The sequence below is a fragment of the Culicoides brevitarsis genome, chromosome 2, assembly GCF_036172545.1.
Source record: "Culicoides brevitarsis isolate CSIRO-B50_1 chromosome 2, AGI_CSIRO_Cbre_v1, whole genome shotgun sequence".
In the NCBI taxonomy this organism is placed as follows: Eukaryota; Metazoa; Arthropoda; class Insecta; order Diptera; family Ceratopogonidae; genus Culicoides; species Culicoides brevitarsis.
Genome location: NC_087086.1, coordinates 29,194,415 through 29,219,588, shown reverse-complemented (window position 1 = coordinate 29,219,588; position 25,174 = coordinate 29,194,415). Strand labels below are relative to the sequence as shown.

The window sequence follows — 25,174 nt, the reverse complement described above, 5'->3', positions numbered from 1 at the left end:
ATAAATTAATTTATGTGGCGATAACAGCTCAATATTCTCTAAATATATTTTTGTCTTTATTTCACTAAGTAATATAATTTTTATAACTCAAAAAAAATAAATTCACGTAAATCACAAGAAATCAATAAATTTCTAACACAATAATGTAATATTTCCGTTGTCGCTTCCGGTGAGGACCATGCCATTCAATGGCAAAATGGACAAACTTGTGAGCACGCCGCGAAAAACTTCTGATCGGAGTTTCGTGAAGGCGTACGTGCTGTCGGCGTTAATGGAGGAATAGTTCCCGATGCGACTAATTGTTCCAATCATCAATTCCGTGCCTTTTGTTACGAGGCAGTGGGCAGGCTCGGGCGGACTTCTGCAATTATAGAAAAAAAATATAATTTAATTTTATTTTTAAATTATTTTTTTTGTCTTAATCTAATTATTTTTAATAAAATTTATTTTTTCTGTCCCTTGTTCCGTTTTTAAAATTGAAAATTTAGCATAGCAAATTAAAAAAAAAAAAATAAAATAGCTTGAAAAATATATTTTTTTAGTTTTTTCGTTATTTTTGAAGAATTGTTTTTTAAATATTTTGAGATTTTCTTTTCAAAAAATATTTTTTATAATTTTTTTAAGCACTTAATTTTTTTTCATAATTTAATTTCACGAAAATATTGAAAATTGAGTCAGTTTACGGACTCATTTTGTTAAAAGATAAAAATAAATAAATTTTCAAACTTTTTTGCAAAAATTATTCAAAATCAAAAATTTTAAAAATTCTTTAAAAAATTATGATCACTCTGCATGATTTTTTTTAAACTTTTTTTAAAAATTTTTTTGAATCTTTTATATAATTTAATAATAATTAATTAATGTTTTTTATGTTATTAATTAATATTTTTTTTAAAAATAATTAGGCCGCTCCAAACGAAAACCAAAAATAAATCCAATGGGGCAAAATAAAAAAAAGTTAAAAATTTTATCAAAATTGATCGTTTTTTGTTGCATTTTCATAATTTTTCAAGACATTTTCAAAAAAAAATTTTCATTTATTTTAACTTGAATTTTCTTCTCTAAAAAAAATTTTCATAAAATTACTGCATTTTTTTATTTTTCATGAAATTTTAATTTTTCAATTTTTAACTTAAAATGATCTTAAATCAATTTTTAATTTGAAAGTTTCAAAGAAGATCATTAAAAAACAACAAAAATGTTGATCAAAAATTGCTAAAATTTTGTCATTTTGTATGAAAATAAGTTTTTCAAAATTTTTTTTTTATTTTGCCCCCCCATTTTATTTTAAAAAATTTTAGACTTTTTTTTTATTTTCATTTGGAGCGGCCTTAATTTATATTGATTATTTAATTTAATTTAATTTTAATTTTTCCAAACGGTACAGTACGGTACGGTACGGTAAAAAATTTAGAATAAATTTACTTGAACAACCAAAAATTTACCTCAAATGATTCATCAAGCTGCCATCTTTCGTATTCCACACGCAAATATTGTGATCCAGATTCGAGCTGACAATTTGCTGCTCATTCGCTGCCACTAAATTCAACAATTCACTATCACTCGACCGCCAGCTGCTTATCACGTAACCTGTTCGACCATCTAGCAGCACAATTTGTCCCGAACTTAAGCCAGCAGCGATCCAATTTCCCGACGGAGCAACTGCGATACTTCTGACGGAGCCGTTCATCATCGGTGTCAACTTCCATTCGTTGACGTAACTAAAGGTACGTGCGTCGATCATCTTCAGCGTGGATTCTGACGTGCCTGCGATTACGAGACTGCTTGGCGACGGGAAAGTTCGAACGACAGTAACGGGACTGTAGCGTGGCGCATCGAAATATCCCACGGATGTGCCTACGAAAGGGTCCCAGATGTGAACGCCGGAATCGCAACTCACAGTTAATCTAAAATTTTAAGATTTTTTTTTATTTTAAAATTTTTTTAAAGGGAATTTTTTTTTTTACCTCAAAGATTCCAAAAAAGTCAAGGAATGAACGGATTTCTTGTGATTCGTGTAGGTAAATTGACAATTGGAGACTTTGCTGCCGTCACCTTCGCTGCGTAACGACCACAATTTCACCGTTTTATCCTTCGAAGCGGACATGAAGCTGTTCTCGTTGTCCAAACAAACGATCGCTCGCACACTATTGACGTGTCCCTGGTACGTTTGCAACTTAATCTGCTTCAAATTGAACCGCGAATCCTTATCTGAGCGACCAATCTCGTGCTCCCAATAAGCCAACCAATTCCCTTTCAGATGTCGCGACGTATTCAAGTTGTCAAATTTGTAGGCCACCATGTTGATGACATCGCCAATTCCCATTTCCGTGCGATCCGGACCTTGCCCCCCAAACTGCACATCGATGCGATTCCCGATAATCGCGACATTCGAGCCAAAACTGTTGCCTAGCTGTTGTTCGTGCGCATCAACTTGGTCCACGCTGAAGGTACTTTGATTAATTGCCGTCGACTCGAATTTTTTCTTGTCATTTTTCATGATGGAGTAGTCTGGTTGTTCGTGTTCGAGACACAAACTCATGATAAGTTGGTGATTTAGCACAGTTTTGCCCATGATGAACTCGCCCAGGTACTTGAGGAACGGCATGTAGGCGCAATACGCGAGATTTGGCGTAAAAACGTCCCGAATTTCGTCAAGAGCCTTTTCACGGACCTCGGTGACGTCGAGTTGCGTTGCTGTGGCATCCACGGGCGGCGTGATATTGTTCAGTGAGTCATCTAAACGGTTCGCGGTATGAATTTCCCTGCCTTTGACACACCATTCCTTGATTTTTCCGTCTCTCCGTATCTCGAGGATGTTATTTTCATCGGGATTCGCATTGGAGGGATATGACGGGATGTCATCCTGACTGATCCAATTCGAATCTGAAGCTACACTGTCCTTCGAGCCATCCATGACGCCATACGCCTTGTCGAAAATTATGAAAAATCGCTGTAACGCCGGCACACACAACTGCTTATTCGTCATTTCCGGCCCGATTCGTACCGCAATCGCATACATGACATCCAACAACTTTCGCGCCAACACACTTCGCGCCAAAAATCCGCTTGGCATCGTCGTGCGACTACTTCCGACAATCCGGATAATCGGCAAGATGATATTTTGCAAAATTGTGTCCTGAATTTGGTCCATGAGTTGCGTGTCGCTGAGGCACGGCAAGAAATGCTTCAACATTTGCAGCGCGCTGATGAGTCCGCCCTCGAGACTCGGCGTAATTCGTTTCCGACATAAGGCAATTAGCTCACTCAAGTGGGGAAAATATTGCAAAATGATAAATTGCTCGCCGAAAAGGGCTGCAATCGATGTGAGGCAGTCCAAGACGTTTGTGGCTGCTTTGTCGCCCATGATGCGCGCATCGGAAATACTGAAAGTCGTGATAGTTTGGTCGTCCGTTGGCGACGGAGGGTTCGAAGTTTCCTCGGGTAGCAGATTTTCGTGCCCGACATAGCAGAGGGTCAGCATTTTCAGGAGATTTCGCGTCAAATAACGGGCTGACAGCACGGGACCCAAACGGTGCGACAGCCAGAGAAGCGATTCGGAGCTCATGTCGGCGATTCGCATTGAACGAGAGGTGCGGGAATCAACTGTGGATTTTACTGTGTATACAGAAGAGGTCATTGTGGTTGTTCCTAAAAGCGAAAAAAAGGTAAAAAAGTTCAGTTTGCATTTAAAAAAAAAAATTCACATTCCACAATTTTTTCCAAAAATAAAAAAAATACGAATTGGCTTAAAAACATCGAAATTTGGTCAAAATATAAAATTTTTGTTTTATTTTGTAATTTAAAAAATTTTTTTTTTACTATTTTTAATATTAAAAGTTCAAAAATTATCAATTCTTTTCGTTTTTTGAAATTTAAAATTTTTTAAAAATTTAAAATTTTCAACCTTTTGTGTCAATATTATTGAAAAATTGTCAAAAAATTAAAAAATATAAATACATTTGAAAATCTAAACTTTTTTTTGAGAAATTTCAAAAATTAAGAATTATTGAAATTTGTTTAAAAAATTTTCGAGTGAGATATTAAATCGCTTTTTTTTAATTTTATTAAGAATTCTTAAAAAATGAAAAAAAAAATTAAATTCCATTCAAATTTAAATGCTTTTAACAGAATTGAAAGCAGTTAACTTAAAAATTTTTATACTTAAGATTAAGAAAAAAAAAAAATTAAAAATTTGTTGAGTTAAAATGCTTTTGAATCAATAATAAGTCGAAAGCGAATTAATTTTTGATTTTTCAACAATTTTTAAGGAAAAAAAATTAAAGTTTTTATAAATTCAAGATTTTTTTTGCAAATTAAGTTATTATATTGGACTTAATGTGACTTAATGAAACTTAAGTCCAACTTAACGACTTAAGAAGTCATTTTTCATAATAAAAACTAAAAACTGATAATTTTTTATGGATTTTTGGAAAAAATATGAAATTATTTCTTTTAAATCAAGCTTGAATTAAATTTCTTACCAGTATTTCCATCATTATCGACAGTCATCGTCGTCGCAACACTATTTGCCTCTCCCTTCTCCGCCTTGTTCGTCAAATTTTCCGAAAAAATGTCAATCGAATCGATACTTTTCTTACTTCCAATCGCACAACTCAGCTCATTTATCTTTATTCTGCGACTCGGAATCGTGATCGTCGGAGATTGCACTTCCGTCGATCCTCCCGCAGACTCCTCCATGTCATAACTGTCGTAACTCAAGGCATCCGGATTGTAGGGCTCGTCTTCCGTCACCTCGAATGCCGTCGAATAATTCAATTTCAAATCAAACGAACCGGATTCCGATTTAATATCAAGTTGGTCGAGTATTTTCTGGATTGCTTGATCTTTTTCGCCATCCTCGCCCTCACCGTCGCCCATTTCCGCCTCAAACTGGAACACTTCCTCGTTCTGCTCGGGAAAATCTGTCGGCGAAATTGCTGAAAGGGTTTTTTCATCTGTCGTCGGTGAGATGAGCGTTACTTCCGAAGCATCCGCTGCATTTTCGGAAAATCGCAAATTTTTCGTCACGGATCGCGATTGACGAATTTCCGAATTTCGAATGCTGTGCATGCAATAAGGCGTGTTCACGGGAATGTCGCGACATCCGCCAACAGCTTCAATGAGTGGCGGCACGAAGTTCTCCAGGAATGTTTTGAGACCGAATCGCACAATGAGTTTCAGCAGGAAACTGTGATGGAATAATTTGACAGCTTTGCGACTCTTGAAGATGTTGGAATATTTCATAGCCCGTTCTTCGGTTTCGGCCTCGTAAAGGGACAAAATTGGCTGTAGCAAGTACTTTTGCGAGTCTTCGGGTCCCAATGCGGTGGCAACGATGTCAAATAAGAACCACGCAGCAAGAATTGAGGTCTCGTCGTCGACAATTAAGTCGATTACGTGCGGCAACAAGAGTTGAACGGCATTAAATTGCTCATGACCACTCGGTTGAAGCAGCGATTCGATCAATCCGACGCTAGATTTCACCTTGCATTCTGCCAGTTTGCGATTGAAAGCGATCCGCGTCTTGTCCAACGTCTCAAATTTGGCACATTGCTTGCCGTCGCACTCGAAAAAGGCATAAAGGTCCAACATGCGACCCACGCTGTTGAAGTTGTACAACATTTTCATGATGGCGTAGACCTTAAAGTAGTGAATGGGGAACGGAAAGAGCGAATTACTCAAAATCGGTTCCAAAAATTGCTCGGCATTCGGTTTCGGGAGTCCTTTATCCGTCACTTCGATGTCTCCCAGCGAGAAAAGTAACTGCAACGCATACAAAACGCATTCCGGAATCGATCGTTTTTCGTTCCGCAAGATATTTTCGCACACTGCAATTCTCTGGCTAAGCGACATTTTTGTGCAACTTCCGTGCGCTCGCATCTTGCCCGGCAAAAAAATCTCCAAGACAAGAACTCCCAACAATTGAAGGTCTTTTTGACGATTTTCCGCCGTAATTTGCTTCAAATTCTTCTTCGACTGTTTTTGCATGCGTTTCTGCTTGAGATTCATTAGCAATTTGCCGTCTTTTGCCTCAAATGCCTCCGTAAACATGCGATTCGTGAATCCCCCGTCGTCATCGTATTTCGTCGTGTTCACATGCGGCACATTAAATTGCTTCGCAGGTTCTTTCCGTTCGAAAATCGCGTCATTTTCGGCAATTGTGCTCGTTTCGTGGAATGTTTTTCCCTTGAAGGAATGCAAATTTTCGAGGACCGTCAGTTGCGACAGCGGATTGTAGTTCTTTGGTAGGATAATTGTGTCGCGATTGTTGTTTGCAACGCCGCCCGACGAAGCGACGTGATAACAGCTGGGCGATCGTTCGATGGCGTCACCGTGATAAACGGTAGTGCGACGCGCTCGCATCGGACTGTCGTTTTGCGCATCGGAGATGGTTGGCGAGTTACGGGTGAGATCTTCGGAGCTGCGGGTCATGCGACGTTGACGCGTTTCGCTGTGAGATCGGATGCGAGGCGGCACCTTTTGGGTCCAAACGTTCGGGAATTGCTTGGCGGGATGGTGACTGAAGAAAAGTTGAACGATTCCGCGTTTGCAGAGATTCTTGTGACGATCGACGAGCGGGAGACAAACGTTTTTCGCCTTTACTGCAGCAGAGCCACTCAATTTGTACCTAAAATTTGATAAAAAAAATAGTAAGCAAGCATTTAATTTTTTATAAAATAATGGATTTTAAGTCAAATATCTTAAAATTTGCAATTTATCAACAATTTTGTATGACTTTTAAAAAATAAATTGGAAAATGTTAACACTTTTTGTTAATTTAAATTTGGAATATTTTAAAATTCGAGTTTTTAAAATTTAAAATTAAATACAAAATTAAAGAATTAAAAAAAGAAAAATTAATTTAATTTGTCCTATGTAAAAATTCAGATCAGAATTATTTGTTGAGTCACGTGACCTTCATCGAATTTTCCACAAATTTCAATTTTGATCAGTTTTAAATCTAAAAATGTGTTAATTACGTAAACTAAAATAAATTTATTTTAAAAAATCATAGATTTAAAAAGTTAAAAAAATATAATTATTTAATTAAGTAAGGCCGCTCCAAATTTTTTTCTATGTTTTTGTTCCCTGTCCCATTTCAAAAGCCAAAAATCCAATGGGGCAAAATAAAAAAAAAGTTAAAAATTTCATCAAAATTGACCATTTTTTGGTCATTTTCCTTACTTTTTCAAGGAATTTTCGAAAAATTTTTAAAAATATTTTCAATTTTCAAAATTTTTTGTGTTGAAAATCGAAATTTTACATGAATTTTCTTCTCTAAAAATATTTTCTAAAAATTATTTTTCAAAAATTTTTGACGCTTATTTTTATGAAATTTTTTTGTTAAAATTTTTAACTTGAAACACTTTCAGATCAATTTTAAATCATCAAATTTCAATGTAAATACCACAAAAACTATTAAAATATTCATAAAGGGCCCAAATTTGTTAAAATTTTGTCATTTTGTATGAAAAAGTATTTCAAAACTTTTTTTTTATTTTGAAAAAAAATGTTTTGGGACAAAAACATCGAAAAAAATTTGGAACGGCATAAGCCTTAATTTATCATATTTTTGTAAAATAAAAAAATAAAAAAAAATTTAAAAATACGTTATTATTTGAAAATTCGTATCTTTTTGAAAATTTTAAGTCTAAAATTTCATAAGATCATTAAAAAAATTGATTTTATGTAAAAAAATTTTTTTTTTGGCAAATGAAAATTGGCTCCGTCAATTTTCAAAAAAATGGGAGGAATGTGAAACATTTTTTTTTAAAAAAATGGCAAATGAAAATTGGCTCCGATCAAAAGCAAAAAAAAAATTGAAACAATTTTTGAATATTTATCAAAAATATTCGACTAAAAATCCTTACTTTCGGACAAGAAAAAATTTTTTTGCTAAAAATAATTCAAAGTCATTAATTTTCAACTCACCCAAATGTCAAATCAATCCAATGATGCAATTTTTCCGACACATATTGGCTCTCGAGCGCTTCCCGATGCTTATTCACAAAATCTTCGGGACAAGAACTCCACGTTGGCAAACTCAGATCCGGCAAATCCTCGTGAATACTCTTAAAAACTTGCGGATCTGTGAAAAATTCCGGAATACATTCGTCCGGTGTCCATTCCTGCAACCGCTGAATGCTTGCCGGATACTCGCCAGGCACCCAAACGGGTCTCACGTGTTTGCACAACGTCTCTTTGGGGGTGCGACGCGCCATATAAACGTAAAAAGTGATCTCCGACAACACATCGGAAACGTGATGCGGCGTATTCGTCAACGACGCCTGGAATGTAATATCGAGTTGAGCTTCGCCCTTGTTCAGGCGATATTTGGACTTGGTCAAATCGCGCCAATTTTGTCCGTTGCGCAAACTGAAATCCGTGACCCAGGGAAAGATGTGATGATAGCCCGCCGAATCTAAACGACGTCCCGCAAAGTTATTCAGAATCGTCAAGTAGTCAAAGTTACTCAGGTGCCCGAAAACCCACATTTCGCAATATTCCTTCAAACTGTAGGAGAGTTGCGGTTCGTCGACGAGACCCGCTTTGTAGCTGATATATTCGTGCGAACTCGAAATGTCGTCCTGATGCTCCACCAAATTCGCCTCGACTTGCGGGAAAATTTGCAGCCACAAGTTTTCCGTGAGAAAAATGTCGCTCAGCGTGATGTTTCCGAGCAAAAGTCCGTTTTCGTGTAGATTTTTGATCAGTGTCAGCAGTTGGTAGATGATAAAAAGTGGTTTGTTGTAGTCATCGAGAATGGCGGGACTGTAAGTTACGCAATCCAGTAGCGTGTGTTCGATTTGCAGGTCGTGAATGACAAAAATACACGAATTTGTCTCGATTGCACACACGACGGGACTCAAATTCGGATGGCAATCCGCCAAATTCTCATCCATAACTGTCGAATCGTCCGATTTCCAGTTGCGAAACTGAATTATTTGACATTTGTACATCCGTTGAATGGCTTCGCGCAGCACCATGTCGTACGGAAAGAGGGAATTTTCCTTGTTTCGCGAAGAAGTAGTTGCTGAAGAAGTAGATTGAGCATCGTTACTTGTTGTCGCGCTGCTGCCGTTGCACTGACGCGACGCTGAGAATTTCTGATATGCAAGTTTCCACAAACTTTTGTGATTGTTTTGCGATACGTAGCTGATGAGCTGCGAATATGTGATCGGCAGTTGGTCAGCACGGATTTGCGACGCCGGCTCGTCATCGTGACCTCCTTTTACGCGCGGCAACGGATTCACTTTGTGAGAATGTTTCTTGTAGACCTACGACGAGACGAAAAAAAAACCAGAAATTCCTTATCAGTATTTACAAAATTTATTTACAGATGTGCCGATGAATGAATGCGAGCGAACGGAACTTACAGTGATAATAATTTGTTGCAAATTCGTCGTGTTATCAGTGAAACTTCCCACTTTTCCATTCTGCGCCAGATGTTTGATCCACGATTTGTGAGCCCGTACCGAGAAACGATTGTCGTCCAGCTCTCGTATGAATCTCTTTGGGATCTGCAATTCGTGACAAATTTGTTCCATCTTTTTTTGATCGTCCTCCTCCTATTCTACATCACATTAGAGCTCTCGAGAGGTCTTCTGGTACGCGAGAATTATTAAACTGCAATTTTCACGCAATTTTCCTTTGTTTTTCGCTGCATCAGCTGTCGCAAGCACTTTTATACTCCTCAAAATAATTAGGGGAGAGTGGGGTGCATTCACGAACAAATTTTTTAGAATGACATTTTATTAAATTGAATCAAAATTTTAATTTATTTCTGACAAAATTTTGCTTTAAAACTTGATTTTTAGCACAAAATTATGGATTTATAAAGAAAATTATTTATTATGAATATACCCCATATAAGTTTTGGTTTATAAAACCACTTAAATACACAAACAAATTTTTTCTTTTTAGTTTGAATTTAAATACCTTGGATAACTTCATAAAAAATCGCTTACCGAATCAATCCGTTGATGAAAGTTTGCCGTTTTAAACCTTAATGATGCTAGATTGCAAACTTCGTCTCAAAAGCCTAAACAACAAAAACAAACTGTAGGAATACAATGGTCTTTTAATAGAACAAATAATAATATTTAAACGGAACCTCTTCAAGAGAGCTCAAATGGATTTGACACAGTTTTTGATTTAGTTTTTGATTTAGTTTTGCTCTTGATTTAGTTTTCAAAACAAAACTATGTCAAAGGAAATTTTTTTTCAGTTTCAATTTTTTGGCAGTTTTGAGTTTTAAAATGATTAAAAATGATAAATTAGAGTCCCTTTGATAAATTTTTATCCATTTGGAGCAAAATTTGACAAAAATGGCTTTGACACAGTTTTTGATTTAGTTTTGCTCTTGATTTAGTTTTTTTTTCCATTTTCTATTTTTTGGCAGTTTTAAGTTATAAAATGATTAAAAATGATAAATTAGAGCCCTTTGACAAATTTTTATCCATTTGGAGCAAGATTTGACAAAAATGGCTTTGACACAGTTTTTGACACAGTTTTTTTATTTAGTTTTGCTCTTGATTTAGTTTTCAAAACAAAACTGTGTCAAAGAAAAAAATTTTTTTCAGTTTCAATTTTTTGGCAGTTTTAAGTTATAAAATAATTAAAAATGATAAATTAAAGCCTTCTGACAGATTTTCATCCATTGGTAGCAAGATTTGACAAAAATGGCTTTGACACAGTTTTTGACACAGTTTTTTATTTAGTTTTGCTCTTGATTTAGAGCAAAATGTGTTTCGAATTTCAATAAATTGTTGTATTATTTTTTTTGAAACTTTAAAATGCTTTAAAATTTTAAAATATTTCAATTTTTTTGTAACGACAACATAATAAATGTTTTAAACGTGCCCCGTATTTATCAAATTACCCCACTCACCCTGTCCAAATGACACTAATGACAGCTCTGCCAACCAAGGTGTTCCTTTTATCCGAACTGTGCGCCATTTAAGATTTTGTCGTGAAAGTAGCAACATCGAATTTCGTGTTAACATTATCAAAAAGTAAGTAAATATTGCAAAAAATATGAAAATTTTGCGGAAAAGTGTCTCGTAAACGCGGGCGCGATGGTAGTTTTCGGGAATTCATGGGGGTAAGGCGGAAAATTGCGCGAAAAGTTGGAGCCCAATTGACCCATGAATAGACGCTTATGATCGCCATCTTTTTGCCTCCAACACTTTTCCAATCGCATTTTATTACAAAGAGTATTTTTCCGTAATTCGAGCGTAATATTACGAAATTGCAGTGCATAAGTGAGTCGAAAGCGGAAAATTGCGCGCAAAATTATCTTTTTCTCACATTTGACTTTTGGGAAGGCGCCTCTCTTGGAATTTTCCAGATTTTCGGGAAAAATGTAAAATCTAATTTTTTTTTTGGACCGATTCCTTTTCCCTTCTATCATTCATCAATTTGTTGTCTCGCGCGTACGTGACGCATGGCGATATATGCGAGTGTCTATGGGTCAACGTAGGATTTTTATGTACGGGGGGATTCGTACGGAAGAAACAATGAGGGTAATACAATATTCGAAAATGTTTTCGGTTTCCTCCAAAATAATTTTTGAGAAACTCGCAATTAAAATGGAAGAAAATATTCAAACGTTAGTACATTTTTTATCTCAATTCTTTTCAAAAACGGAAATTTTTCGGTAAAATCAATTCAATATTCAATATTTTCATAGATTTTCATATTTTTAATGAAAAATGATCGAACGGAAAAAATTTTTTTGATTTTTGTAACGGCCTGAATGAAGCAGCAGCGCGCATGACCTCGTTTGTACGCTTTTTTTTCCTTCTCTCGTGTACTTGACTAGCTTGCAGTATGCAATTAACTTTCGTTGGTTTGCCAAAGAGACGCTTCTGTCTTGTAATCTCCACAGAAGTTAATTTTTTTTTGCGTTTGTTTGTTTTTTCGCAGGTAAATTTCAACTGAACAAGAAGAAAAATGGCCCGTACCAAGCAAACAGCCCGTAAATCTACCGGAGGAAAGGCTCCGCGTAAACAATTGGCTACCAAAGCCGCACGTAAATCCGCCCCATCCACTGGCGGAGTCAAGAAGCCCCATCGTTATCGTCCCGGTACCGTTGCCCTTCGTGAGATCCGTCGTTACCAAAAATCGACGGAATTGTTGATCCGCAAATTGCCATTCCAACGGTTGGTTCGTGAAATTGCCCAAGATTTCAAGACCGATTTGCGTTTCCAATCTGCTGCTATTGGTGCTCTGCAGGTAAATTTTTCGCTAAAATAATTTAATTTTTTTTTTTCAAATTTTGATCAATTTATTTTAAGAAAAATTATTTTTAATTTTTTTAAAAATTTCTAATTAAATTTTTAATTAAAAATTTTATTCTGAGAATTTTTTGTAAAAAAATCTAAAAATTAAAGGATATTTTGTGGAAGTTTAATAATTTTTTTTAAATATTCAATCAATTTGTGAACAGAAAAAAATTAAAATTTTTTAACTCAATTTAAAGTAAAAATTTGTTAGAAGAATTTTTTTTGGTGAAAATTAAAATTCTTAAAAAAAAATTGAAAAATTTTGAAAAAATTCATATAAATTCAATAATTTTAACCAATTTTTGAAACAAAAAAAAAATCATAAAATTTCTTAATTTTTTATTAAGAAAACCTTTAAAACAAAATTTAACAAAAATTTTTCTTGTAATTTCACAGGAAGCATCTGAGGCCTACCTCGTCGGTCTCTTCGAAGACACCAACTTGTGCGCTATCCACGCCAAGCGTGTCACTATCATGCCCAAGGACATCCAATTGGCCCGCCGTATCCGTGGTGAACGTGCTTAAGCAGTCGCAGCAGCAACAACAACACAATTTTCATCAAAAAATTACTTGACACTACAATTAATTATTATCATTATAATTATATTACTGTCTCGTCATTCGAAAAAACAAAAAAAAAATACTTTTTTTCATAAATTTTCATACAGTTCACAAAAAAAAAAATATTTAGTAATTAAATGTACTAGAAAATGTAAGGTCTCATATAATATATTATAACAAAAAAAAAAAAAAAAACAATTTTACAAGATTTTCCATTTATGTGACAGGAAAAAGAATAGATTTTGCGTTTTTTTTTGTATTGGATTTATTTAAGTTTTGTGTGTTTGGAAGTCTTCGAAAGCATGCGAAAGAGAGAGAGAATGGAAAATGCTAGAAGATTCGACATGCAAATTATTTTTTATTATATTTCTTAGAAAATAAGCACCCCCTTAGCATTTAGAGAAGAAAACAGCAGCAAAATGTTTGGAAAGATTCCGTGGAAGGCGCGTTGGGATGAAAGTGAAGTGAAATTCATTCAGTCGAACATCAAAGCACATCAATTTACGCCACCGCACCAATCAAACCAACCACCAATGAATGTAACTTTCCACGAATTTTGAAATTAAAACAAAGAAAATCTGAATAATTTTTTTGTATTATTTTTTTATTGTTTTTTTTTTTTTGGTTTCTTACAACTACTCCCCTACTAAAGAGTTTTAAATAAAGACTTAAAAGAGTAGAAATTCCATCTTTTTATTACGACATGTAACTTTTTCGGACGGCTTCCACATCGATGCCGATTTCCCGCATCCGCGCTTCGATTTCTTTGTTGCTCTTCTGGTTATCAAAGTTATATTTGTGCATGACCAGCAAACTAGACACTTCCAATCCCGGCACCGAATCAAACAACGGCCTGCTAATTGTCTCGTCGACGTCATTTTCCTCCCGGAGGTAGCAGAAATAAATCATAAAAACCGCCACGCTGAAGATTATGCTGTACATTTCGATTTCGGGAGCGACATTTTTGTATTGCGTCGAATCCTGCGCCTTCCACGAAGCCGCTTTGCTCTGAAGGTACTCTAGAGGCTTGTCGGGGTCATGGTCTTCCTTGTCGGGTGTTTTTGAAGCGAACGGACGTGAAAAAGACGCAATTCGTGCTTGGGGCCAAAAATTTCTGAAAAAAAAATTTTTTATCCGAGGTTAAAAATTACATCAGCTAAAAAAAATTGAATTCCGTACCTTGTTCGTGTAAGATTCCTCACGAAAATCGATCTCACAAGCAGGGAGTTCATCGGTAAGCCGCGTCAAAGTCCTCAAGAGCTAAAAAAATCTTTTTTTTTTGTAGGGATTTCGTCTAAAGAAAAGTTTTGTTTTGCTTTTATCGCGTCAGCTGAGCAATGCAACCACTAGATGTCGCCACTTTTAATTGTTGTCATTTTTTTGGCGGTCGAATAAAATTTAATTTTCATCAAAAATCTTTTAAATTCACGCAAAAATGGACAATAATCAGTACTCGGAAGAGCTTTTCCACGACTCGGAAGACCCAAATGACGAAAATCCATCGGAAAAAGTCACTTCCATCGATGAAGAGATGCAAGATACGCCAGATTTGAATTTGGAATTGAACTCGGAGGAACCTCAAACCCTTGGAACGAACGACGAGACGCCAGATATTAACTTTACGGAGGCAGAAATGTCGAATGATGCTCAATTACCGGACGACGAGGAGGAAATTGAAGAAGAAGATGCTCAAATGGGCGATTTGGAATTAGATGGCGATGACGAGGATGTTGTTGACGACGAGGAAACTCCAGTGCGGAAGCCTTTGGCACTCAAACAAGCGGATTTCGGAATATCCAAAGAGAAGGAGGCAAAGGAAAAGGAACCAATCGAACGAAAATTGATAAATTTACCGCTGGGACGCGTCAAGAACATCATGAAACTCGATCCGGATGTGCGTTTGATGTCGGGCGAAGCGATTTTTGTCGTTGCTAAAGCTACGGAATTGTTTATCGAAGCTCTGACGAAGGAATGTATGGCGCATAAAGACCCCAAGAAGAAAACAATTCAAAAGAGGGACTTTGATCAGGTGCTTGCGTCAGCGGATGCCCTTCAATTTCTCGAAGGCGCGATGGATTTCTAGTCATAAGTTGCTAATTTTAGTTTAATTTTATTATTTTCACATCATTTCGTATCGAATACACGCTTAAACTGGTAAAAAAATCATCGTTTGCCTTCTAGAAAAATAAGCCGCGCATGCGACGTCCCATGCCCTGGCGATCGTACAAGACGTTAAATTTGCCCACAAGTTGATTCATGTCGTTGCACCCCTTCGTGATGGCGCCCAAATACGTGATGAGGCCCACGTCGTTGCACTGCGTGTAAAATTCCTGTCGAAAAGTCTCGCTCTGGACAACGGGCAAGCGTTGACTCAACGTATATGCCTCGCGCAAGATTTCGTGATTCGGCGCCAGTGTTCCCGCTTCCACGGCCTTCACGTAAGCCAGCACCAGCTTCACGCGGTAATGCAACATCTTGATGGCGCTGTGTTGCGCGACCAAATTTTCCGCCACGACAGAATTTTCGCCCGCTTCGTTGGTTGACATGCGAGCGACGTGATCGACTCCGATGCGTTCCGCTTCTTCCGTGGCGAGCGTATATGTGAGCGGCACAAAAAGCATCGTCGCGGCACCTTGCACAATATCGATCACAGTTTCGTACAACTTGATGGGCAGCTGGTCGACGTTGCGTGACTGCGGATCGAGCTGCAACAAAATCGGGCACTCGTTAATCTGGCAGATTTGTTTGTGGATTTTGAGATCGGCTTCCGTCGGTTCGCTGCTACTCGTGCAATACCATCCGAGGAAATCCAAGTCGGAGAAGACCTGCTTGTATTGCTGCTCCTTTGTGTTGTAGTACTCGCGATTTATGACCACGTCGCCGTCAATGACTTCGAATTTCAGCTCGAACGAATTCAGGATCTCGATGTTGCGTCCTTGCTGTTTGCCAATTAACGCGCCGTAGACATCTTGTTTGGTGCCATTTTGCGCCCGCAAACGAGTCCAGTGCTCCGAGATGTTCATAATGACGAGCGGATGCAGCGAAACGGTCACACTGGGCAGCGTTGTGGAGGTGACAAAGGAATTTTCGGCATTTGCCGCACTCGTAGACGGTGCATCGACTTCCATATTCACTTGTGGCTCCTCGTCTTTCTTCCCGTTCATCTTTTTTCGCGTGATTGGGCGGCTCCTGAGACGATTTTTGCTGCTAATTTGATGAGTTTACGTGAATTTCGGGGTGATTTCAGCACTTTTCTCCAACTCCAATGACGAAATCGACGATAAACAATGAGATGCGATGACGTTTGCGTTGACAGGAGAGTCGGGTGCTGTCAAAACACGAGAAAAAAAAACAAACTCGGATTTAAATTAATAATATTAATCAATTAAATAATAAAATGTTACGTTCCTAAGCTGGCCTATGCGGAAAAAGTAGAGAAATTAGCGGAAGTGAACGATTATTCGGTGTAGATTTTTGCTCGCGCAGTAGATTCAGTGACAAGAGATACTTTTTTTTACGTGTAAAATGTATTGATAAGAGATCACGGACTTTTATCTGACGTGTACGTGGGTTCGTGCTCATCCGCAAAAAACAACAAAAACTCCCCGAAACGACAAAAGATGCCCATTAGATGAAGCGAGCCCCGGCAATGAGACCCCGCAAAATATTTTTCGTAATTCTAGCAATTGCCATTTGGATGCTAGTGACATACATCATTGTGACGAAGCAGTCGACGCAAAATGAGGCGAGACAGAAGCAGATGATGAAGGACGTGGAACTGATTGAGATGGAGGCGCACGACAAGATGGAAGAGCGGAAATATTTGCTGGAACAAATCACGAAAATTCTCAAAATGAAAGAACTCCCGGACGAGGTCCCGTTGATCCAAACGACAACGACGAAAAAACCCGTGAAACAGCAAGACGAGCCCGTGCTCTCGAACGACGTGAACGAAGTCATCCAAGAGCCCGAAGACGAAGATCCACTGGCGCGTTACACGCAAACCTATTTGGACAACGATCATGCACGTCCCGTCATTCCGGTGCTCGTTTTCGCCTGTAATCGTCCCTCGATCGCCAAGTGCTTGGACAATCTCGTGCAATATCGCCGCAACAAGGACCAATTTCCGATTATCGTGAGTCAGGATTGCGGCGACGAACTCACAAAAGAGACAATATTGAAATACAAAGACGAGGTGACGCTCATCGAGCAGCCAGATACGTCAATTATTCAAGTTCCGCCGAAAGATAAAAAGTTTTTGGGATATTACAAGATATCGCGGCACTATGGATGGGCTCTAAATCAAGTCTTCAGTCGTGGATTTGAGTTTGTGATCATCGTTGAAGGTAATTTTTTTTACGTTAGTTGCTTTAATTTTTTTCACAAATAAATATTTTTGGTTTTGAAATACTTTTTTTTTATAAAAACCAAATAATTTTAATTAATTTTAAAACATTTTTAAAGTTCATAAAAAAATAAATTTCTCTTTCTTTAAATTGATTTAAATTTTTTTTGCACAATATTATTTGTGGTTTTAAAATAATTTTTCATATAAAGTTTATGAATTTAATTAATTTCAAATCATTTTTGATGAAAAAATAAAAAAAAATCAAATTTGTCAAATATTTTAAAAATTAAATAATGTCAATAATTTTTTAAAAATTTTTATTAATTTTTTGAAAAAATTTTGATTTATTTTCACTAAAAAATCATTTCAAAATTATTTTTATGAGAAATTTTTAATCATTTAAAATAAATAATTTTCAATTTGAAAATTAGGGTGTTCCAAAGCGTTTTCTTGTCGTTTCCTCTCCCATCATTTTTATCAAAAATCAAAAGAAATTTTATATAGATTTTGAAATACTTTTTCATACTCCAAATGGATAAAAATGACTTAAAAAATCAAATTTTTCATATTTAAGAGGTTATTTTTACAAAAATGTCAAAAACTGTGTCAAAGCCATTTTTGTCAAATTTTGCTCCAAATGGATAAAAATTTGTCAGAGGGCTCTAATTTATCATTTTTAATCATTTTAAAACTCAAAACTGCCAAAAAATTGAAACTGAAAAAAAAAATTTTTTGACATAGTTTTGTTTTGAAAACTAAATCAAGAGCAAAACTAAATCAAAAACTGTGTCAAAGCCATTTTTGTCAAATCTTGCTTAAAATGGATAAAAATTTGTCAGAGGGCTCTAATTTATCATTTTTAATCATTTTATAACTCAAAACTGCCAAAAAATTGAAACTGAAAAAAAAATTTCTTTGACATAGTTTTGTTTTGAAAACTAAATCAAGAAAAAAACTGTGTCAAAAACTATGTCAAAGCCATTTTTGTCAAATTTTGCTCCAAATGGATAAAAATTTGTCAGAGGGCTCTAATTTATAATTTTTAATCATTTTATAACTCAAAACTACAAAAAATTGAAACTGAAAAAAAAAATTTTTCTTTGACATAGTTTTGTTTTGAAAACTAAATCAAGAAAAAAACCAAATCAAAAACTGTGTCAAAGCCATTTTTGTCAAATCTTGCTCCAAATGGATAAAAATTTGTCAGAGGGCTCTAATTTATCATTTTTAATCATTTTAAAACTCAAAACTGCCAAAAAATTGAAACTGAAAAAAAAATTTTCTTTGACATAGTTTTGTTTTGAAAACTAAATCAAGAGAAAAACTAATTTATCTAATTTATTTAATTAAAGGGCTCTAATTTATCATTTTTAATCATTTTATAACTCAAAACTGCCAAAAAATTGAAACTGAAAAAAAAAATTTTCTTTGACATAGTTTTGTTTTGAAAACTAAATCAAGAGCAAAACTAAATCAAAAACTGTGTCAAAGCCATTTTGAAAACTTTTTTAGATTAGATTATTTTTTTAGAAAAATTTTTTAAAATAGTTTTTGGAAAGGGAAAATTAAGTCAAAACGCTAATTTTATAACAATATCATAGAAAATAACTCAAAATGGAACAATTTTATTACTTTTCCATACTAAATAGTACTAAAAACGAAAATCTATATAAAATTTCTATATCCCCCATGGATTGTTTTCAAGCATGTAACGCGAAACAGAAAACGGTTTTGGAACACCCTAACTGTTATTTTATGAAAATTATTTTTAGAGAAGAAAATTCAGGTAAAAACACGATTTTCAAAATAAAAATTTTGATATTTTTTTAAAAATTTCTTGAAAAATTATAAAAAATTTTTGAAAAATTATAAAAATTTCTTGAAAAATTATAAAAATAGAGCAAAAAGAGTAGTTTTGATGAAAGTTTAATCAATTTTAACTTTTTGAATAGAGACAAAAAATTCAAAGTTAATCTTTTACCTATTTTATTTTTTTTCCAGATGATTTGAACGTCGCTCCCGATTTTTACGAATATTTCTACGCAACGTACCCCTTGTTGCGCAACGATTCTAGTCTGTGGTGCGTGTCTGCGTGGAATGACAACGGCAAAGTTGGCCTAATTGACGAAGATCGACCCGATATTCTGTATCGCACGGACTTTTTCCCCGGCTTAGGCTGGATGCTCAATCACGATCTCTGGAACGAATTATCAGAAAAGTGGCCAAAAGCGTAAGAATTTTAACAAATTTTTATAAAACAGTCAAATTTAATATTTTTTATCGTCAGTTTCTGGGATGATTGGATCCGTACGCCGCAACAGAGAAAGGAACGTGCCTGTATTCGACCCGAAATTAGTCGGACAAGAACTTTTGGGAAAGTCGGAGTATCAAAGTGAGTCAAGAAACTGAATTTTAAATTTTAAAAAATTAAATTTTGGATTTTTTTTAGTGGTTTATTCTACGAAAAACACTTGAAATTCATCAAATTGAGCGAAGATCCCGTGCCATTTGGAAAAATGAATCTTACCTACCTGCTGAAAGACAATTATGATAAGCAATTTATCGAGCGCGTCTACCAATGTCCTGTGATAACGTTCGAGGAACTGCGACGCGGCTTGGCGAAAAATCTCAACGAGGTCCGGGTCCAATACAATACCAAAGATCAGTATAAGCGCATTTGCAAATTACTAGGTTTAATGGATGATTTTAGGGTAAAATTCATTTTTTTTTCGTTTTCAAATGAGTTTTTTGAATTTTTATTAATTTTTTTTACAGAGCGGCGTCGGTCGAACAGCCTATCGTGGAATTGTAACGTTCTTTTACAATGAGCAACGGGTTCATCTTGCGCCGAATATCAATTGGAAGGGATACGATCCGTCATGGAGTTAAATAATTTTCCCGAAAATCGTTAATTTTTAGTTCAAAATGAGAGCCAGTAATCATTTTTCTTCCATTCTTGACTGCGAAAGTAGTTTTTTGTTTGACAAAGTAACAAATTAGACGACATTCCACTAAACTCATGCATCACAAACCGAAAACTTCAATACTCTCCACTATACTTACCTTACCCTGTCGGAAGCAATACAGTTAATAGGAACAAATATTTTTCTATACTACTTTAGAGGATTTTTTACAGAACTTTTTTCTACTACTATGACGACAATTCAATGACTAGAATCGCCAAGAAGCCCACCCATAAAAATTCATTCAAGGATAACATAGAAAGTCACTCATTTGCTGTCTCTCTGTTTCATCCTCATAAGACACTTTTTCACAAAATTACTTAAAATTTGATTTTTTTATGTAAATATTATTTTTTTGTCATAATTAAGCGACTAAATCCAAATATTTGATTTAAAAAAAAAACTTTACTATAAAAGGATGAAAAATTTTATCGAATTTATTCTAATTTTTGGATCAAATTAAAATTTCAACTCAAAATTAAAGAAAAATTTAATCGAAATTTCCCCAAAAAAAAAAAAAATAAATTTTTAATTTTTTTTCTATTAAATTTCAATACATAATGTGAAACTTAAATAATTTTTCTTAGTTTTTGCGTATTTTAAAATTTTAAAAAATCTTTCAATAAGAAATTGTTAAAAATTTATGTTTTAAATTTAAAAAATGTCAAACCAAAAATTCAAAAAATGTTTATTTTATGACAAAAAACAAAAATAAAAAAATTAATCGCCTAAATAATTTTTTAAACATTTTTGGGAATTGAAAATATTATTTTTTTATGCCATAACAGCTTAAATTTTCTCAATTAAAAACAATAAAATTTAATTTTTTTTAGAATTCAAACCTAAAATTTCTCCAATATTTAAAATTTAAAAATTTTTGTGCATTGTAAAATTTTTGAAATCAAAAAAATTAACAATTTTTCGATTATTTTAGTGAAAAAATTCAAAATTTCAAGTAATTTTGTGAAAAAGTGCAATCATTAGAAGCCTCAATCGTTAGAAATTTCCCCTTTTTGGACATTTAATACCTCTTATTAAAAATTCCCTTTGAAAAAAAAAATGTTCAAGAAAAAAATTTAGAATTGTAAATAAATTGTAAACTTTATTTTGTATGAAAGGATATTTTAAGTTAAATTATGTGTAGAAATGAATAAAATAAAGAGTTAACATTACATCTATGGTCAGAGAAAAATACTTTCATACCTTTTATTAAGTAACATTGTCGGGTATTTACACGAAAATTATATCACAAAATACAAAAAATCAGAAAAAAGGCGAAAAATCCGATCACTCCAGTGAAATTTCGATCTTACATGTATAACTTCTTCTTCTTGCTGTGACCTTCGATGGCTTGCGCGCACTTTTCGGCGAGATTTGGCGCCGTGATCCGCTTCGAGGGTGTTTCGGTGTCGTCAATGGACCGTTTTCGCGCGTTTTCTTGTTGATGTTGCCGCGATGGCGAAGTTGGTGAAAATTGTTTAAGCAATTCAACGTCATTTAATACTACCTGAGCACCGCCTCCCGTTGTCGGAATGATGTCTCCCTTGTAGATGCGTGTCTCGACTTCGCCATCTGTGTCTGCCACTTGATCGATGAGGCAATATTTCCCGTTGGCGGCATCCTTCAGGTCTTGTTCCTCGACTTGCGTGACCGATTTGCGGGCCTTGTAGTAAGGTTGGAAGATCGTGCCCAAGGGGACGGTTTTTTTGTCGCGATGCTCGAGCCAGCGATCAGCTGATTTGGAGCGACGATGACGGGGATTTGCCACAGCAAGACCCTAAAAATGGAATTTTTTGATAAAAAAAATATTTTTTTTTACGGAAAAAAGCTAAAAATTTACCCGATGAATCGTTTTGGCATTTGGAGTGCGATAAACGACATCCGAAGCTTTCATCATGGTCTCTCCCGAATCGCTGCTACGCGATGACGATGGAACATTCACTTCCGTACTATTCAAAATCTTCGATACCAACTTCAATTTTTTCGCATCTTGTTTGTATTTTTCCTCAAATTTACTGCGTTGTTGTTGCAAACGCTGCTCCAGCTCACTTTCCATCTTGTTCTTCTCCATTCCGACTTTTGCGGCATATTTTTTCTTCGTATTTTCGCATTCCTTCTCTTTTTGCAGCAAAGCGCGTTGTTTTTCGTCCATCGTTTGACGCAAAAAGTCATTTTCCTGCGTGACTTCCTTCAATTTGCGATTCAAGTCGTCGAGCGATCTCTCGTGAATGATAATTCGATTTTCCAGGGCGCCATTTTTCTGACGTTCCATCTTCAGCGTTGCTTTAATTGAAGAACTTTCCGACTTGAGCATGAGATTTTCCTTCTCCAGATGCATCAGTTGCAAGCGGAAGGCGTCTTGGCGTTTATTGAAGTCGTCCAGCAGCACGCGACGCTTCTCGATGCGGTTCTCCAGGAATTTCATCAAATCGTAGATGACACGTTCATTTTCGACAGAATCGAGACGGTAATTCGGGAAACTCGGACCAAGGCTGTACACTAAACCGAGATCGATGTCGAAGAGACGAGCTTCGGGTTTGCCATTTTCCTCCAAGTTGTCGACGGCTTTCTTGAATATTTGGTTTGCCTTGCGGCGACCTGGCGTAAATCCGATGTCGGAAGCAGTTTTCATTGGGGTTGGACGAGCGATTTGCACTTCTTGAGTCATTTCGGAGAATTTCATGACTTGCTGGAATGAAAAAATAAATTTTAAAAGATTAATGAAAGTTAATTCAGTCAAAAATTTAGAACCGTTTTCTGTTTCGCGTTACATGCTTGAAAAAAAATCCATGGGGGATGGGGGATATAGAAATTTTATAAGGATTTTCGTTTTATTACTGAGTATGAATAAGTAATAAAATTGTTTATTTTTGAGTTATTTTCTATTATATTGTTATAAAATTAGCGTTTTGACTTAATTTTTCCTTTCCAAAAATTATTTTGAAAAATTTTTCTAAAAAAATAATCTAATCTAAAAAAGTTTTAAAAATGGCTTTGACACAGTTTTTGACACAGTTTTTGATTTAGTTTTGCTCTTGATTTAGTTTTCAAAACAAAACTATGTCAATGAAAAATTTTTTTTTCAGTTTTAATTTTTTGGCAGTTTTGAGTTTTAAAATGATTAAAAATGATAAATTAGAGCCCTGTGACAAATTTTTATCCATTTGGAGCAAGATTTGACAAAAATGGCTTTGACACATTTTTTATCGTTATTTTTTGTAAAAAATTAATTTTTGATTTCTTAATCGAAATAACCTCTTAAATAGTGCAAAATGTCAAACTTGCTGAAAAACAGCTATAATATCGCTAAAAAAGCTAGAAAAACTTGATCCCTAAGTCATGTAGTATGAAAAAGTACTTAAAAATCTATATAAAATTTCTATATCCCCCATGGTGATTTTTGAAAAAAATGATGGGGGAGGAAACGCGAAACAGAAAACGGTATTGGAACACCCTAACTTTTTTGAAATGAAAATTTGTCTTTAAATGAGAAATTTTAGAATATCTTACCACAGTCTCATCATATTCTTCGGCACGGGGATTAACGCAAACAATCATCCGCACATTTCCCTCGCCATCGAAAAAGTTTTTGAACAAATTCGTCAATTTCGAGTCGCGATACGGGACTTTTTTCGATCCGCCCGTCATCTGATTCTCCCGCAACACCTCCAGACACGTTCTCAGGGTCATCAACGAGTTGTTAATGTTGCCCGCTTCCCGCAATCGCTGTCCCGTGTTCTTCGTGCGATTGAGTCTTTCGCTTCCTGCCAAGTCTACCAACGACAACTGACTCACGGTAACGGTTTGTTTGTCTTGCACGACATATTCGCCTTGCGCATCTGTCGGGGCTTGCACAAGTCTGATCGTAAACACGGAATGACTGCGACTTGACTCTGCATTGAGAATTGTATGACCGACTCTCTTGCGTTTTTGACCTCGTTGGAATGCTTCGATCGCTTGTTCGACCGATTTCACTTCGAGTTCCGTCACGCCATGCACGTACATGTTGTGATTTGCATCTTCGCGGATCACGCGACTTTGCAACGTTGCTTGGCGCATATTGCTGGTCGACGGTTCTTCGAGCAAATCGAACACAGAGTTGTTGTAGACCTCGACATACGTCACAAAAACGGCATACATGTTGTCTTCGTCGACTCCCGGCAAGATATCAGCGTCAGTGGATGCCTGCGAAGCAATTTCCGGATCGGAATCCTTTCGACGTCCCTTGAAAAGATTCGAATTCAGCTCCGTTTGACGTTCCAACATTGCATCCGCTTCCGACAAAATCTCAAAACCGTTCATTCGGTCTGGCTTAAAGACAAATTTCTTCGTTTGATAGTCGGAAATTGTCTTGAAAAGCGCATCCAAGCATCGCGGCATGATTCCTCGATGTTTTACGTCGCCCGTCATTGTGTAAGTTTTCCCGCTGCCCGTTACGCCATAGCTGAACAACAGCCCGCTCTTGCCCCGAATGAGATTTTCCACCAAGGACTGCGCGACAGACATGTAAACATCGCGTTGCTTCGAATCCGCATCGAAAACTTGACTAAAAGTGCATTGCGTTTCCTTCAAATTGCCAACTTTGTAGTTGACAGCGAATTCGGGCGGCGTCAAGACAACCGTTGTGGGCGAAATGACCTTCAAGCAACTCAAATCCGCATCAGATTGCATCGGACGAATGCGACAATAGACCTGCACGGGATCCCGGTTCAAGCTATTTGCGGAATTCGCTTTTCTCTGAGGCGTCTTCAGAGCAAGACGACTACTCATCGGAGTTTTTGCTGGAGTTCTCCTGAAAAAAAATCATTTTTTAACCAAATTTTTCAAGGAAAATGCAGCAAAACTTACATTCTGTTCATTGTGACATCAAATCCAGTTGAAATCTCATGTAAATTAAGGGAAAAATTGAATAAAAATAAAGGAGCTCGTTAAAAATTCTGGATGACCGTTGAAAAAATCGAATTAGCATGAAGGCGAATCGATTGAATTAGCATTTATCGTTGAAAATCATG

General features: G+C 35.9%; 7 protein-coding genes across 15 annotated transcripts; 3 read left to right on the top strand and 4 right to left on the bottom strand.

Moving 5' to 3' along the window:
- Positions 1-42: 42 nt before the first annotated feature.
- LOC134832920 (WD repeat-containing protein 81) lies at positions 43-9,604 on the bottom strand. Its single transcript, XM_063847141.1, has 6 exons — positions 9,381-9,604; positions 7,936-9,281; positions 4,485-6,631; positions 1,968-3,651; positions 1,446-1,907; positions 43-361 (listed from the first exon to the last, which is right to left on the bottom strand). The coding sequence occupies exons 1-6, from the start codon at positions 9,549-9,551 to the stop codon at positions 133-135; spliced, it is 6,039 nt and encodes a 2,012-aa protein (XP_063703211.1). The 5' UTR covers positions 9,552-9,604; the 3' UTR covers positions 43-132.
- Positions 9,605-10,926: 1,322 nt separating this feature from the next.
- On the top strand, positions 10,927-13,450 carry LOC134832058 (histone H3.3A). Its single transcript, XM_063845948.1, has 3 exons — positions 10,927-11,018; positions 11,932-12,240; positions 12,687-13,450. The coding sequence occupies exons 2-3, from the start codon at positions 11,959-11,961 to the stop codon at positions 12,813-12,815; spliced, it is 411 nt and encodes a 136-aa protein (XP_063702018.1). The 5' UTR covers positions 10,927-11,018; positions 11,932-11,958; the 3' UTR covers positions 12,816-13,450.
- Positions 13,451-13,547: 97 nt separating this feature from the next.
- Positions 13,548-14,083, bottom strand: LOC134828899 (uncharacterized). The gene is made up of 2 exons (XM_063841889.1): positions 14,031-14,083; positions 13,548-13,965 (listed from the first exon to the last, which is right to left on the bottom strand). The coding sequence occupies exons 1-2, from the start codon at positions 14,081-14,083 to the stop codon at positions 13,548-13,550; spliced, it is 471 nt and encodes a 156-aa protein (XP_063697959.1).
- A 147-nt stretch (positions 14,084-14,230) lies between these two features.
- On the top strand, positions 14,231-15,064 carry LOC134832175 (DNA polymerase epsilon subunit 4). Its single transcript, XM_063846116.1, has one exon. It carries the CDS (start codon positions 14,287-14,289, stop codon positions 14,932-14,934), a length of 648 nt encoding a protein of 215 aa, XP_063702186.1. The 5' UTR covers positions 14,231-14,286; the 3' UTR covers positions 14,935-15,064.
- Positions 14,948-16,015, bottom strand: LOC134832173 (COP9 signalosome complex subunit 6). The gene has a single exon (XM_063846114.1). The coding sequence runs from the start codon at positions 16,013-16,015 to the stop codon at positions 15,029-15,031; it is 987 nt and encodes a 328-aa protein (XP_063702184.1). The 3' UTR covers positions 14,948-15,028.
- Positions 16,016-16,189: 174 nt separating this feature from the next.
- LOC134832171 (alpha-1,3-mannosyl-glycoprotein 2-beta-N-acetylglucosaminyltransferase) lies at positions 16,190-21,346 on the top strand. 7 transcript variants are annotated; one of them, XM_063846111.1, is made up of 6 exons: positions 16,190-17,197; positions 19,201-19,429; positions 19,487-19,591; positions 19,649-19,910; positions 19,975-20,134; positions 21,147-21,220. In XM_063846111.1, exons 1-5 carry the CDS (start codon positions 16,483-16,485, stop codon positions 20,086-20,088), a joined length of 1,425 nt encoding a protein of 474 aa, XP_063702181.1. In that variant the 5' UTR covers positions 16,190-16,482; the 3' UTR covers positions 20,089-20,134; positions 21,147-21,220. The 7 variants fall into 7 exon arrangements, 3 of the variants coding, with proteins under 3 accessions (XP_063702181.1, XP_063702179.1, XP_063702178.1); XM_063846109.1 differs by having other exon boundaries at positions 21,163-21,190; XR_010162050.1 differs by lacking the exon at positions 21,147-21,220 and adding an exon at positions 21,281-21,346 and having other exon boundaries at positions 16,191-17,197; positions 19,975-20,424.
- LOC134832166 (kinesin-like protein KIF23) lies at positions 21,343-25,121 on the bottom strand. Of its 3 annotated transcripts, XM_063846097.1 has the most exons (5): positions 25,011-25,113; positions 23,673-24,954; positions 22,003-22,851; positions 21,670-21,939; positions 21,343-21,599 (listed from the first exon to the last, which is right to left on the bottom strand). In XM_063846097.1, the coding sequence occupies exons 1-5, from the start codon at positions 25,019-25,021 to the stop codon at positions 21,450-21,452; spliced, it is 2,562 nt and encodes an 853-aa protein (XP_063702167.1). In that variant the 5' UTR covers positions 25,022-25,113; the 3' UTR covers positions 21,343-21,449. The 3 variants fall into 3 exon arrangements, with proteins under 3 accessions (XP_063702167.1, XP_063702166.1, XP_063702165.1); XM_063846096.1 differs by having other exon boundaries at positions 21,343-21,939; positions 23,673-24,951; positions 25,011-25,121; XM_063846095.1 differs by having other exon boundaries at positions 21,343-21,939.
- Positions 25,122-25,174: the final 53 nt, after the last annotated feature.

Coding starts and splice junctions, on each gene's coding strand:
- LOC134832173 (XM_063846114.1), bottom strand. CDS start 16,015: ATGAACGGGAAGAAAGACGAGGAGCCACAAGTGAATATGGAAGTCGAT.
- LOC134832166 (XM_063846095.1), bottom strand. Junction 22,852..23,672: donor AAGAATATGATGAGACTGTG/GTAAGATATTCT, acceptor TTTTCATTCCAG/CAAGTCATGAAATTCTCCGA. Junction 21,940..22,002: donor ATGCCAAAACGATTCATCGG/GTAAATTTTTAG, acceptor TTCCATTTTTAG/GGTCTTGCTGTGGCAAATCC.
- LOC134828899 (XM_063841889.1), bottom strand. CDS start 14,083: ATGAACTCCCTGCTTGTGAGATCGATTTTCGTGAGGAATCTTACACGA. Junction 13,966..14,030: donor AGGAATCTTACACGAACAAG/GTACGGAATTCA, acceptor TTTTTTTTTCAG/AAATTTTTGGCCCCAAGCAC.
- LOC134832920 (XM_063847141.1), bottom strand. CDS start 9,551: ATGGAACAAATTTGTCACGAATTGCAGATCCCAAAGAGATTCATACGA. Junction 9,282..9,380: donor TGCAACAAATTATTATCACT/GTAAGTTCCGTT, acceptor GTCTCGTCGTAG/GTCTACAAGAAACATTCTCA. Junction 6,632..7,935: donor TGGATTGATTTGACATTTGG/GTGAGTTGAAAA, acceptor ATCAAATTTTAG/GTACAAATTGAGTGGCTCTG.
- LOC134832058 (XM_063845948.1), top strand. CDS start 11,959: ATGGCCCGTACCAAGCAAACAGCCCGTAAATCTACCGGAGGAAAGGCT. Junction 12,241..12,686: donor CTGCTATTGGTGCTCTGCAG/GTAAATTTTTCG, acceptor GTAATTTCACAG/GAAGCATCTGAGGCCTACCT.
- LOC134832175 (XM_063846116.1), top strand. CDS start 14,287: ATGGACAATAATCAGTACTCGGAAGAGCTTTTCCACGACTCGGAAGAC.
- LOC134832171 (XM_063846111.1), top strand. CDS start 16,483: ATGAAGCGAGCCCCGGCAATGAGACCCCGCAAAATATTTTTCGTAATT. Junction 19,430..19,486: donor TCAGAAAAGTGGCCAAAAGC/GTAAGAATTTTA, acceptor TTTTATCGTCAG/TTTCTGGGATGATTGGATCC. Junction 19,911..19,974: donor GTTTAATGGATGATTTTAGG/GTAAAATTCATT, acceptor TTTTTTTTACAG/AGCGGCGTCGGTCGAACAGC.